The sequence below is a fragment of the Grus americana genome, chromosome 2 (assembly GCF_028858705.1).
Source record: "Grus americana isolate bGruAme1 chromosome 2, bGruAme1.mat, whole genome shotgun sequence".
Lineage (NCBI taxonomy): Eukaryota > Metazoa > Chordata > Aves > Gruiformes > Gruidae > Grus > Grus americana.
Window position 1 is genome coordinate 4,858,897 of NC_072853.1, and position 13,024 is coordinate 4,871,920.

The 13,024-nt window shown below is 44.7% G+C and overlaps 1 protein-coding gene across 2 annotated transcripts in view; it reads left to right on the forward strand.

The window, feature by feature from the left end:
* The first annotated feature begins 924 nt into the window (after positions 1–924).
* The window catches only part of AGO2 (argonaute RISC catalytic component 2), a 69,968-nt gene continuing 57,868 nt past the window's right edge, over positions 925–13,024 (forward strand). The window contains exon 1 of one of the 2 annotated variants that reach the window (XM_054814494.1): positions 925–1,177. In XM_054814494.1, the coding sequence (XP_054670469.1) occupies positions 1,147–1,177 (31 nt within the window). In that variant the 5' untranslated portion in view covers positions 925–1,146. The remainder of the gene's footprint in view (positions 1,178–13,024) is intronic. The other variant, XM_054814492.1, reaches the window with a different exon arrangement.

Below are 13,024 nucleotides of genomic sequence, written 5' to 3' on the forward strand. Positions count from 1 at the left end.
TGCTAGTTGGTATTCCCCTGTACTAAACTTTACATATGTACAGCCAGAGATTATCTGCTTGTACAAAACACTAAGGTACCATACCACAGCTGGGTTTCATAGATACAATAAAAGGTGGATGTGGTATGGAGGTGTGAGATCCACCAGGTGACGGATCTGAGGTTTTCACAGCAGCGTTGCCTTTGTCTCATAGGGCATTGGGGAGGAATAAAAGTGAAAAAATCAAATCCAATTTTCAAGTAAACTGGGCATTCAAGATCAAACAGTGCATTCGTGTCATTCCAGCATCCCTTTTAAACATGCATAACTGGACAGACTGCCTTGAAGGAGATGTAGCGGAGAGCTGTAGACACACTTAATATTTTCCAAGGCCTTACTGAAGGACCAAACAAGTCACTAGCAGTCCTGGCTGCACAATACACTTTGGTTGATGTTGCACTTGCCTAAGGCAGAGGCTTGGTAAAAACGAACCACGGTTCATCTTGGTGGGTGACTGCAGGGCCTAGAAAGGCTCCTGCTACAAATGGTTGTCTGGTTAGCCACATCGGCAGGCTGTAAGACAAGCAAAGTACAACGTGTGTGGGTACTGACGGCAGGGCTGGAGAAGAGCCGTTTGGATCCAGTTGATGAAATTCGTGCGGGGGAGGAGAAGTAGGCGGCAGAAAGGTGGTCAGCTCCAATTGGCGGACCGGAGGCGGCGGGCGCGCTGCTCGGCCCAGGCCCACCGCGCTGCTGGGCTGCGGGGAGCGGGGCCCCTCAGCCGGGCCGGCAGCCCTGCTTCCCGCCCGCCGCGGGGGCCGCGGGCGGGAGGGCGGAGGAGCCGGCAGCGGGCGGAGCGCTCCTTCCCCGTGACGCCGCGGCTCCTCCCTTCTCCCCACCCACCTCCCCGCTCCTCAGTGCCGCCGAGTAACCTGGTTTCCCGGCGTCAGCCCAGCCCTCCTCCCTCTTTTCTTTTCTTTTTTTTTTTTTCTTTCCCCTTTTCTTTTCCTCCCCCCTCCCCTCCCCTTCCTCCTTCTCCTCCCCCTCCCCCTGAGAGCGTAGCCGGGGCTCGGGCTCGCTCCCTCCCCCCTTTCCCTCCCCTCGAGCTGCTGCCGCGGTAGGGACCTGGAGAGAGGCGCCGCCTCCGCCGCCGCCGCACACGGAGACATGTACCCGGGAGCCACCTCCGCCGGACCCGGTGAGGCTTCGGCCGGTTTTGTTTCCCTCCTCCGGGCCTCCCTCGAGCCGCCGGAACGACTTTCTCTTTCTCTCTCGGGGCGGCGGGGTTTGAGCTCGGCGCTCTGTGTGTGTGTGAGGGGGGTGACTGTTGGCGCACGAGGCGGTCTGTCAGCGCGGGAGGCGGCGCGACCCCTTCTGAGGCAACTCTGTGTCGTGTGTGTTCCCCCCCCGCCCAGAGCTGCGAGACGGGGGGCGCGAGGCGCCAACGGCCGGCGGAGGGGCGTTGTGAGAGGGTGTGTGGGGGGGACCCTGCGCGAGCGCCCCCCCCCTCGCTCTCGGGCCTGGCTGGAGCCGCTGAGGCCGCGGCCGGCCGCCCTCGCTGGGGAAGGAGGGGTCAGGCCGCTGCCGCCACCTCGGGGAGGGCGGTGAGCGATCCTGCGTGTCCGGAGGCCCCTTTCAGGGGAGGGTCGCCTTCTCCTGCCCTCATTTCCCCTCCCTCTGCCGCCGTGGGAGGCCGGCCCTGGCCCCGGCCTGAAAGGGGGGAGCTGGGGGGGGGGAGGTGAGCCCCGAGGCGGCGAGGAAGGAGGGGCGGGCGGAGGGGGACGAGGCGAGGGGAGCTGCTCTCCTCTCGGGCGAGAGGTCCCCCCGGGGGGCTCTGGTAGCCACTGCGGTGGCTGCTGGGGTGGGGGGAGACGGCAGAGATCCCCCTTCGCACCCCCCGCTCCCTTCCCCGGCCCGCCACAGTTCCGTCCCCGGGGTGTCCCGTCGGCTGTGCGCTACGTGCTGCCTTCCCCAGGCCAGCGCTTGGCTGTTCCTGCCAACTCGGCCTCCTGCTGGCAGTACGGTATGGACTGGGGTCTCCCATTTCCTCCCTCCCAGATCCTCGTAGCGGCTGCGTGCTCCTGGGCTGGCCTGGGATACCCGTCTCGCCGTGCACAGAAGTTCAGGCCGCTGTGGTCGTGTTTTGCTAACAGCGTGTTTGTCAACGACTGTGCTGCTCTAGTTTGTGTTGTTTAGATGTAGGTAAACCGTATCCAGATGTTGGGTAGGGCTGGAAGAGGTTATCAGATTCATTAGATGTCTTCAGGCGTGTAATGAAATCAGGGAGCAAAGGAAAGATGAATGTGCAGAGAAGAAATGTTACCAACTCACTCAGGGACGTTTAATATTATTTAGGGGAAAGATAGGTTAATACTGTGGGAGTTTGTGTGGTTAATATGGCATAGTGTTGTTTCTTTTTAGTGTTAGGCTGTTTCTGTGGTGAGGACTCTTCTAATCTAGAAACTATGATATTTGGGTGACGGGTACCTAGTTTCCTTACAGAAAAGTTTCATAATAAGTGGAACTTTATTTTATATTACTCTTCTCAACAGTTTTGTGTAAATTATTTTCCCTTAGAGAGATACTCTAGCAAAGAATAGTGTAGTGAAATATAGGACCTGTAGCTGAGATGTCTTTTACTGCTTGTCTTATGAATGCTTCTACAGTAGAAGCATTCATATCTTAGGATCCACAGTTAGGTTCTGGCTGCTTCTTTTTTTTCTTCTCTGATTTGATTCTCTTGAAGGGACAAGAATCAAGAAAGACAATCTGGGTGATTGTTTCCCTCTTCAAGTACAGCCCCTCTGTTTTTACATCTTGCTTTTCTTTCTACAGTGCACAAAGACTTTTACTAGACACACCAGGAAGATAGGTGTCTGCAGCTATGTGTATCCAGACTGATCAAGATTTTGGTTTCATGTATAACATCACTTGCACGTTTCAGTACTAGTAACTCTGTATAACTATTGATTTAATCATTCGATGGCTTGTAGTGTCAGGTTCTGTTGCTCAGGTGCAGGTATACTTCGAGTTTACAGGTGTTCGTGGTGCTCAAATTGTGCTCTTATATTCACCTCCAATTGATATATCTCTTACAAAGTTATACATAAGGAGCTAAATACTTTAAAATATTGCCAGTGTGTGGGCTGAGAGTAGTTTTACGTGTGGGAGTCTTTATCTTCCTTTATTTGCTCTCTCTTTGATCCTGCCACTCCCCCTTTCACTTGGAATGATCTTATTTCCACAGCACCAGTGTTGGTACTTGATGTTTAGCAACCATGTTCAGTGTCTAAGGGTATTTTCCCCTTACCACAACAACCCTCTCTTCATTCCAGGCTCTTGATAGAACAAACACTGTATTTTTACTAGGTTACTACACATTACTGGTGTGTGTCTCAGGCTCCTGCTATTCTGCTCCCCCCCAGCGAAGCTCATCTTCTGTCTTGTTTACTTCCTAGTTTATCTCTGTGGCTCAGCCCTTTTAGCCTGCACAGAGCTGGGCAGTGACGATGTCTGTTCTGGGGTATGAGCTGTGAGTTGTTCTCCACATCATGAGGCTCTCCGTTTCCTTCCTGTGAAATCATCCACAGAAAGCCTTAGCAGCACAGTGGCTTCTAGCAGTCCAAACAGCTTCCTGCTCCACAACAAAGCATAAGGCAGGGCATTAAAGATTTTAAGAGAGTGTGGCTGTACTGTGAACCAGTCTGGAAATGGGAATTGTTAGCAGGATGCTTAGTTGTCTCATGTAAGGCTACGTGTGGCCTTCGAGCTGCCAGTGAAAGTCCCCTTCCATACGTTAATCTGATACCTATGAAATGAATGTATGCTGAGATCCTGTTCAGAGGAGTGAGCAAGAAATGTAGTTTACAACCATTAACTGAGCTGCAGCTGCCATGAATGCACAAGAACTCCAGCCTCTACATGTCTGTCAGCACATCCTTGACACCGCTTAAATGCTCCATTCATATCTCCTGTAACTTAGATCTTGCCGCTGTTTGCTTTTCCAAATGTTGCTGATGCGTACAAGCTACTTTGCTTTTCCAGCTCCCGTCGCCAAACTGGACACTGCAGCCAACCCTGTTTCTGAGGGTGCCTGTGGTGCTGGCCTCTTGCCAATGTAATCGCTCAATTTGCCACAGGGTTTGCTATTTTAATCTTAATTCTTTTTCTGGAAACAGTATAAAGCAAGTTAGGAGGCCGTATCTGACTAATTTCAAAAAATTGCTTCTGAATGTGGAAACTTTGTTCAAACATGCTGTTAAATCAGGAGCAGGATGTTTTTTATACAAGAGGGAGATATCATGAAATCACTGTTTTCATGGTTAGGAAATCTATCATCCCTGTTCCTGTTTCCCAAATACTGTTTGAGTTCTTGACTTGGTGTTGAATTTGCTGAAATATTGTGCCCATACACTTTTTTGGCCTTTGAGAAACCATGAAAAGTAAAAAATCTGAGAGATATTTATTTATTTATTTATTTTTAGAAAAAAGTTTGATACTGCTACATTTTGGTATATCTTTTTCTAGAAAGACAGAAAAATGTCAAAGTGGCATAATACTGTCATTCAGCGTAAAGAATTGATTAAAATGTGAGTAAACTTTTGTAACCTATACTGCTTGGTATTCATCTATTTATAAATTTTAAATTCACAAGCTTTAGATTCTCTTTTTAGTCTTTGAAAGGATATTTGATTTTCACCTGCTACTCAAGGTCTTAATTTATTGTTGAAGCAGCAGTTGTCTGAAAAAGAGTGACTTGGTGAAGGGTGCTATGGCTTTGCATGTAAAATATAATGGGTTTTTTCCTAGCACAAGAAACAACTTTGAGCCTTCTATCAAACTAGTGAAACTGAGGTTATTTTCTCACTTGTTTAGTTGTAAGTTACCTCTTTAATATTGTTAACAGACTGTTGAAATTTTAAAGTCTTTCTTGCTGTTTTCAGTGTGCGTATACTTCTTTTTAACTACCTTGTATTTTCTTGAATATATGCAATGGTTGGATGCTGATGCTCTTTAGGACTCTTTAGTCCTAAAATTTGGTGCAGGGAAGGATGTGCTCATGCCTTACTTGGGGTGGTGGAAATGGCAGGAACTCTCGTGTACCTCCTGCCAAGGGTCTGCTCTCCTCTTCTTAGAAAGGCTTTTTGTCATCTTTTGGGGATGGATCTGGATCTGCTCTTACTGTGCTAGCTCTGCTGGTATCACAGAGTTGCCCAGTTTATTTGGCCACATTTTAGAGAGCAGATTATATTGAAATTCATTGTAAGCTGCCGTACATAGAAGAGGAAATGAGAACTTAATGTAGAGCTTCAGCTCTCTTCCTTTTTTCATGAGAATTTTTCCTTAAATTTAAATTGTATTTGACAACATTGCAATCTATGAAATGCAGTGTAACTTTTTCAAGCATATTGCTGTCATGGCCAATATATTTCCCTAAAGAAGAAAGACTGCATATTGTTATGTTGCTTCAGCTAGCTGTGTACTCTTAAGGTGGCTTAAAGATGAGAGTCATTTGATGAAAAGATAATTGATGTCATACGTGTGAACCAAACTTTCTCCTTTCCTTAGTGAACTGAAGCATACTCTTAGCTATATGAAAAGTGAAACTTTTTTATTCAGCAATGATATTCTTACTTGACTATACAGTTACATGGAATTTTACGCACTTGTTTTTCCTTTATCTTGAAATTTTTCGCTTTTGCAGAATTGTTGTGCGCTCATCCATACTTAGTGGTATGTTGTAATGTATATAGAAGGAGTACAGAGGAACAGCCAGACCTTCCTGACTTCAAGGAGAGAACCACTTTCACTGTTTGTATACCCTCTCCTGCACTGCTGTCACCACCAGTCTTCCTCTGTTTCACAGAAGGGTGGGAAAGGGAGTTAAATGCTTTAATTCCATAAGGGAAGATATCTCTTAGATTATCATATGATGGTGTCGTCTTCTACCCACTTTGAACAGTATAGGAGGGAAAGACGTTTCCATTTCAGGAAACAGCCCTTCTAAATACTTTTGGCCTTCCAGAAATTACAGGGATCAAGTCGATGAATGCAGTAAACTTCTAATTGCTAAATTAGTTTTGCAAACAAACACAGTTCTCAGTAATTAGGAACTTTACATGCCTGATGAAAGTCTTGTTCGTGTCAACTATGCATGTGCTAACAACAGAATCATAGAATGGTTTGGATTGGAAGGGACCTTAAAGATCATCTAGTTCCAACCTCCCTGCCATGGGCAGGGACACCTTCCATTAGACCAGGTGCTTTACAAAACTTGTAAGATTTGTCAAAATTTTGTTGTGTATTGCCTCCCTTGTTTCAAGTTTTAGCAGAATACTTGATCATATTTTTTTGGTGATGGAATTTCTAATACTCAGAGTATGAGAAAATATTACTAAATTTGAAAATTAAGAAAAGTCAACCTCGAGTATTTTATTTTTGTTAAGTTATTAACTAGAAAAAAATAGCTGGTGGAAAATATTACGTAGTTTTAACAGTAGTGGCTGTGGATAGGAATCTATTCCAGGCATTGTCCAATTAATTTGCTTTAGTGTCATGCATCCTTTCTGATGTACACACAAAGTAGCCCACTAGAATGTAAAATATCTCTTATGCCATTGACTAGAGAAGTGCTGTACTTTCCAATTCAGTGCAGGGGGATTTTTGTTTTCCCATTTATTGTAATACCCAAAGTTGAACTTAAACATTTCAACATCCTTAGGGCAGTGAGGAGGCCACACAGCAAGCTCACTACCCTGGACTTCAGGAGAACAGACTTTGGCCTCTCCAGGGACCTGCTTGGTAGAGTACCATGGGACAAAACCCTGCAGGGAAGAGGGGCCCAAGACAGCTGGTTAGGATTCAAGGATCACCTTCTCCAAGCTCAGGAGCGATGCATCCCCACCAAGAGGAAGTCAGGCAAAAACACCAGGAGGCCCACATGGATGAACAAGGAGCTCCTGCACAAACTCAAAGACAAAAAGGAAGCCTACAGAGGGTGGGCGCAAGGGCAGGTAGCCTGGGAGGAATACAGAGAAATTGTCCAAGCAGCCAGGGATCAGGTTAGGAAAGCAAAAGCCCTGACAGAATTAAATGTGGCCAGGGACATGAAGGGCAACAAGAAAAGCTTCTATAGGTATGTCAGTGATGAAAGGAGGGCCTCTTCTGGAATGAAATGGGAGACCTGGTTACCTGGGATATGGAGAAGGCTGAGCTACCCAATGACTTTTTTGCCTCAGTCTTCACCGGTAAGGGCTCTAGCCACACCGCCCAAGCCTCAGAAGGCAAAGGCAGGGACTGGGAAAAAGAGGAACTGCCCACTGTAGGAGAAGATCAAGTTTGTAGACTAAGGCACCTGAAGGTGCACAAGTCCATGGGACCTGATGAGATGTGTCCCTGGGTCCTAGGGAACTGGCAGATGAAGTTGCTAAGTCACTCTCCATCACATTTGAGAAGTCGTGGCAGACTGGTGAAGTTCCCACTGACTGGAAGAGGGGGAACATAACCCCCATTTTTAAGAAGGGGAAAAAGGAAGACCCAGGGAACTACGGGCCGGTCAGTCTCACCTGCGTGCCTGGCAAGATTATGGAGCAGATCCTCCTGGAGACTATGCTCAGGCACGTGGAAAATAAGGAAATGATTGGTGACAGCCAGCATGGCTTCACTAAGGGCAAATTTTGCCTGGCAATTTTGGTGGCATTCTGTGATGAGGTTACAACGTTGGTGGATAAGGGAAGAGCGACTGACATCATCTACTAGGACTTACGCAAAGCATTTGACACTGTCCTGTGTGACATCCTTGTCTCTAAATTGGAGAGACATGGATTTGATGGATGGACCACTTGGTGGATGAGGAATTGGCTGGATGGTCATGCTCAGAGAGTTGCGGTCAACAGCTCAATGTCCAAGTGGAGCTCAGTGACGAGTGGCGTTCCTCAGGGGTCAGTACTGGGACTGGCAGTGTTTAACATCTTTGTTGTTGACATGGACAGTGGGATCGAGTGCACCTTCAGCAAGTTTGCCGATGACACCAAGCTGTGTGGTGTGGTCGACACGCTGGAGGGAAGGGATGCCATCCAGAGGGACCTTGACAGGCTGGAGAGGTGGGCCTGCGTATACCGCATGAGGTTCAACAAGGCCAAGTGCAAGGTCCTGCACATGAGTCCGGGCAGTTGCAAGCACAACTACAGGCTGGGTGGGGAATGGGTTGAGAGCAGCCCTGAGGAGGAGGACTTGGGGGTGTTGGCTGATGAAAAGCTCAACATGAGCACTTGCAGCCCAGAAAGCCAACTGTGTCCTGGGCTGCATCAAGAGAGGCATGACCGGCAGGTTGAGGGAGAGGATTCTGCCCCTCTACTCTGCTCTCATGAGACCCTACCTGCAGTACTGTGTCCAGTTCTGGGGCGTCCAACATAAGAAGGACATTGAGCTGTTGGAGTGAGTCCAGAGGAGGACCATGAAGATGGTCAGAGGGCTGGAGCATCTCCCCTATGAAGACAGGCTGAGAGAGTTGGGTTTGTTCAGCCTGGAGAAGAAGAGGATCTGGGGAGACCTTACAGCAGCCTTCCAGTACTTGAAGGGGTCCTACAAGAAATCTGGAGAGGGACTGTTTATCAGGGCATGGAGTGATAGGACAAGGGGTAACAGCTTTAAACTGAAGGAGGGTAGATTTAGATTAGATAATAGGAAGAAAATCGCTCACTGTAAGGGTGGTGAGGCACTGGAACAGGTTACCTGGAGAGGTTGTGGATGCTCCATTCCTGGAAGTGTTCAAGGCCAGGCTGGATGGGGCTTTGGGCAACCTGGTCTAGTGGAGGGTGTCCCTGCCCATGGCAGGGGGTTGGAACTAGATGATCTTTGAGGTCCCTTCCAAGCCAAACCATTCTATGATTTTATGATATGTTTTACGCTATCAAAATCTGGAAAATTAAAAGACAGACCTGAACAGCATCATCCCCAGATAGACTGGACTTGCGTAGTGTATCTCATGTCTTACACAAGAGTTGTAATTTGCTAGTACACAGTTCTCTTTTGTAGGCATTTCTAAGTAGTGCTTCAAAGAGACTTTTTAATACTGTCCAGGAAGTGTTTTTGTTAATACTCAGACTGAGATGATGTCCATATTTTTGTATACTTGTGACTTTTTATAGGTGCTGTCTTTCAGTGTCTTTACTGAGCACCATGTGTTAGTGCAATTCATTTTAACTTCTTTTTAATTTGCTTTGCTTTTACTATTCTCTTTTCAGAGGAATCTTAATGCTTTTAAATAAAAAGTTTTTCTATGAGTGTTACTTCATCTGGATGTGTAGTCTCTCTTTGCGTTTTGTATTAAGGAAAAATATTTCTCCTAAATATCTTTATAGCCTTGCTGCAGCTGTGAAGCCATGTGGTACCTGGTGACTAGGCTTTCTAGAAAGAAAAGGTTTTGTGTATTTTTTTTTTAAACTGTATGACTTCACAAAACTGGACGCATCCAATGTAGGAGCAAACCATTGATTTAGATAGGAAGCTACTGTTGATAGTGACATAATTGACTCAGTCCAAAGCTTGCTTTCATGTTTTTTTCTTTCTTGCTGCCATCAGTGTTGTCTTTTGAATTCTGTTCTCATTGAGCTGTCCACAGTGCTGCCAAATCTTGTTTGTGTTTAGGTTGTGAAACACATATTTATTTATTTTTTTTAATCACAGATGTGGTGAGAGTAGTTCGTTCTCTTCTGTTGTAATTTTTTTGTCCTCTTCTATTTTTTTTGTCAGTGCTGCTCATTGTGTTCTTTGTTGTAGGTTTTAGTCTCCATTCAACCTTCATTAAACAGGCAACTGAAAAAACTGTTGCTAAAAGTAGTTTTAAAAGCTGTCCATGTGTCAGCCTGTAGTTTTACATTCATTTTAAACTAGCCTAATTTAGCCCTGCTGCAGAAAGAAATGGTCCTGCAGGCGTTAGTGTGGGAGGTTTCCTTGTGCGCTGTTGGGCAGACCGATCCCAACAAATCCCTTTCATTCCTTGCCTTCATGCCCCCTCCTAGCTAGTTTTAGCTAGTTTGCTTCTCTGCAGGAATACTCATGATAACGTGTGTTATGGGACCATAGGGCAGACTGAACAGCTATGTGAAGGCAGGATTTCTCTTTCAGTGCTAGTTCTGTCTTATACCAGCTTAAGTTGTATGTGAGATTATTACGGCCTGAAGTGAAGTTGTTAAGGCCTGGATGCCAGCGTTAATATATGCCATGATAGCTCTGCAGTTGTGAAAGTGTCTATCATTGAGAAGTGTATTGAGAAGAATATTTAACTTTGCAGAGATACAGAATAACTACATACATCTGCACTGTTTTGGGTTCCACACACCTTTCCTAACAACTCTTCTGGCAACAACCTGATTGCATTCCCTCGTACAAGTTGCTTTATAATCAGAACATGGAGAATATGCTTAATGTTAACTCTTCACCCGTGTGAAGAATTAAATCACATTACTTATAATTCCATAAAATATGTGTAAGTATGAAGATTGTGTGTTTAAACAGTGTATGAATTGTATGTCTCGTTATGTCACCTGAAAACTGTGTTGGGGTGTGACTCAAGGGGGCTGCGGAGCAAAAATTAAGTCCTCACTCTTTTGAGGAATAAACTAATCTCAGCATGTCATCTTCGGGAGCCTGAGAATACACTTTTGAAACTATGTTGGTTTTACAGTGCAGACTGGCATATAGGGAGTCAAGCTGATGATTTCATATGTAGTCTAGAAAAAAAAAATAATTGTAACTCTTCTCTGGCCGGGCGAGGAGCTGACTTGGGAGGCAGTGTTAGATACTGTGGGTGGCTCTGTTTGAGCTGCTGATGTCACAGATCGGAGCTTTAGAACTTTTTGTCTTAATGGTGGGGGTTTTTTTGTATTCTTAGTTTGGTCATGAAATTTATGTTAGCGCTTATTAATGTGAGAAAATAATGAAATTTAAATTTTAATTTAGTAGTAGGAAGTGTGTGGATGTGCTAATTTTGATTTATTTTAAATAAGCCAATTTCAGAAGAATTCCCAAGAGGGGAGGTTTCACTGGCTTAGCTAGATCAATCTAAAAATTGTTTGAAGTTAAACTTGTCATGTAGATGCATAAGGCTTTAAAACATAATTATTACTGGAGCCTCGTTATATACCTTCTGAAACTTGTTTAGCAAGTGTTTACTATTAAAGGACAGACGTCTATTCATACGCAGGGTAAATTCCTATCTAAATCTCGCTGTGTTCTTGACTTCACTTTTAATAATGTGAACCTAGTTTATTGTCCTTTCATACAACTAGTGGTTTGCAGTGAATGTTCCCTTTCTACTGTTTTGTGTTGTGTTTTGTGGGTTTTTTGGGGTTTTGTGTGTTTAGTGGGTTTTTGGGGGGGGGGGGTTGGGGGTTTTTTTTAGTCAATCCCTCTGGTTGTGCTCTTTTGCCCCATCATACTCCTCCATCATTTCTGAAATCTTCGTTTGCTCCCATGTTGGAGGACAAATCTGAGGACTTCAGGAGAGCAGGGGTGAAAGCTGGTGAAATGTAAGGTTTCTCAAACAATAGTACTTGTCAACGTCAGCTTTTCTGACGTGAAAATTTCTGTTGAGAAAGCTAATGAGACATAGGTTTAAAAGGAAAACCCAAAAAACCACCAACCTTTCAAACCACAAACAAAACAAAAAGAAGAAACCCCAGTTCGGATAGAAGAATGAATGTCGTGGTGAACCAGTATGTTTCTCTTTGGGAAGAGCTTCAGTGTTTAATGAGGGAATGCTTAGGAATAATTCGTATGGATATGGAATATTTGCATAAGGGTGTGTTGTTTAAAAAGTGAGAGCTTCATTCAGAAGGAGGAAACTTCCCACCAGGGCAAGGAAGTGAAGCTTTATTGTTCCAGTCTCGTTATGTGATTAGAATGCAGTAGTGGTATTTTTTCTAATTGTTTCTGACTTGCAAATCCCTTTTAATGTAAAATTTCAGTGGAGGTATAAGCCTCTCTGTAGGAAACTTGTGTCTTTTTTTTTTTTAACTTATCTTTCACAGAAACATTAAAATAATATACAGACCAAAAATGGAAATTTACAGGACTAGGTGCCATGTGGAGTAAGGTTTTGGTGGTGACACTGTAGGAGAAAATTAATGATTTCCAGAGGAAAAAATCTGTGGGGATTTGGATCTCCTTATAATAAGATGCCATTATCTGCAGTCTCTTCCCCTGTTGTTGCTGTCATGACTGGGGTAGCACAGTGCCACAGCTGAGTTTTGGTTTGTATCAACTAATAAGAGAACTGAAGTTGCTTTCAAAAAACAGGTGGAGGAAAACAAAACCCAAGATGTAATAGGAAAAAAAAACAGGAGAGTTCTGCTGAAAGCCTACACTCTCATCATATCTCAGTTATTCCATTATTATGAACCTGCATTTTACCCCCTCTTAGCGATGCTGAAAACCACAGCCCTATCTCTTGAAACCGCGTTAGATACTGTTGGATCTCTTGCATGTTAAAGATGCTCCTACAGCTGCTTTCGTTATCTAAAATGATAAAATAAAGCATAACCTCAGCTCTTAACTGTGAATTTTTCTATTTTTAAAACTAAGCCATGAGAGTGTTCATGTTTTTGTAGATTAATCCAGTGTGGGTATGGGGAAAGATTTTTTTCAGTAAAAGCACGGCTGCTTCTGAGTTATAGCTCAACAGTTGAATTTTGTAAATCAAAAAATATTTTAGGCATGAAGACAACTTAACATTTTTATTTTTAGATTTTACACAAAAATACTGCTAGCCAAAGTCTGTGGGGGTATGAACGTGCTTGCAAAGGTACAGCACAAAACACAGTCACCCTAGTTTATGTCTTTAATAAGCTGAGGACAAATCATTTCTGTGTTTCATTAAATTGTATACAATGTGAATACCAGAGGGAAGGGGATTTGGGGCCTCTATGGCACTGGCTTCCAGCGGGTAAGGCACAGCTCAGTAGAAAGACATGCCAGCAGGAACAGAGGAAAGGCCAAGCCATTAGGGCTCATTTAGCTTAGTGGAGCTTGTGTGCATGTGGGC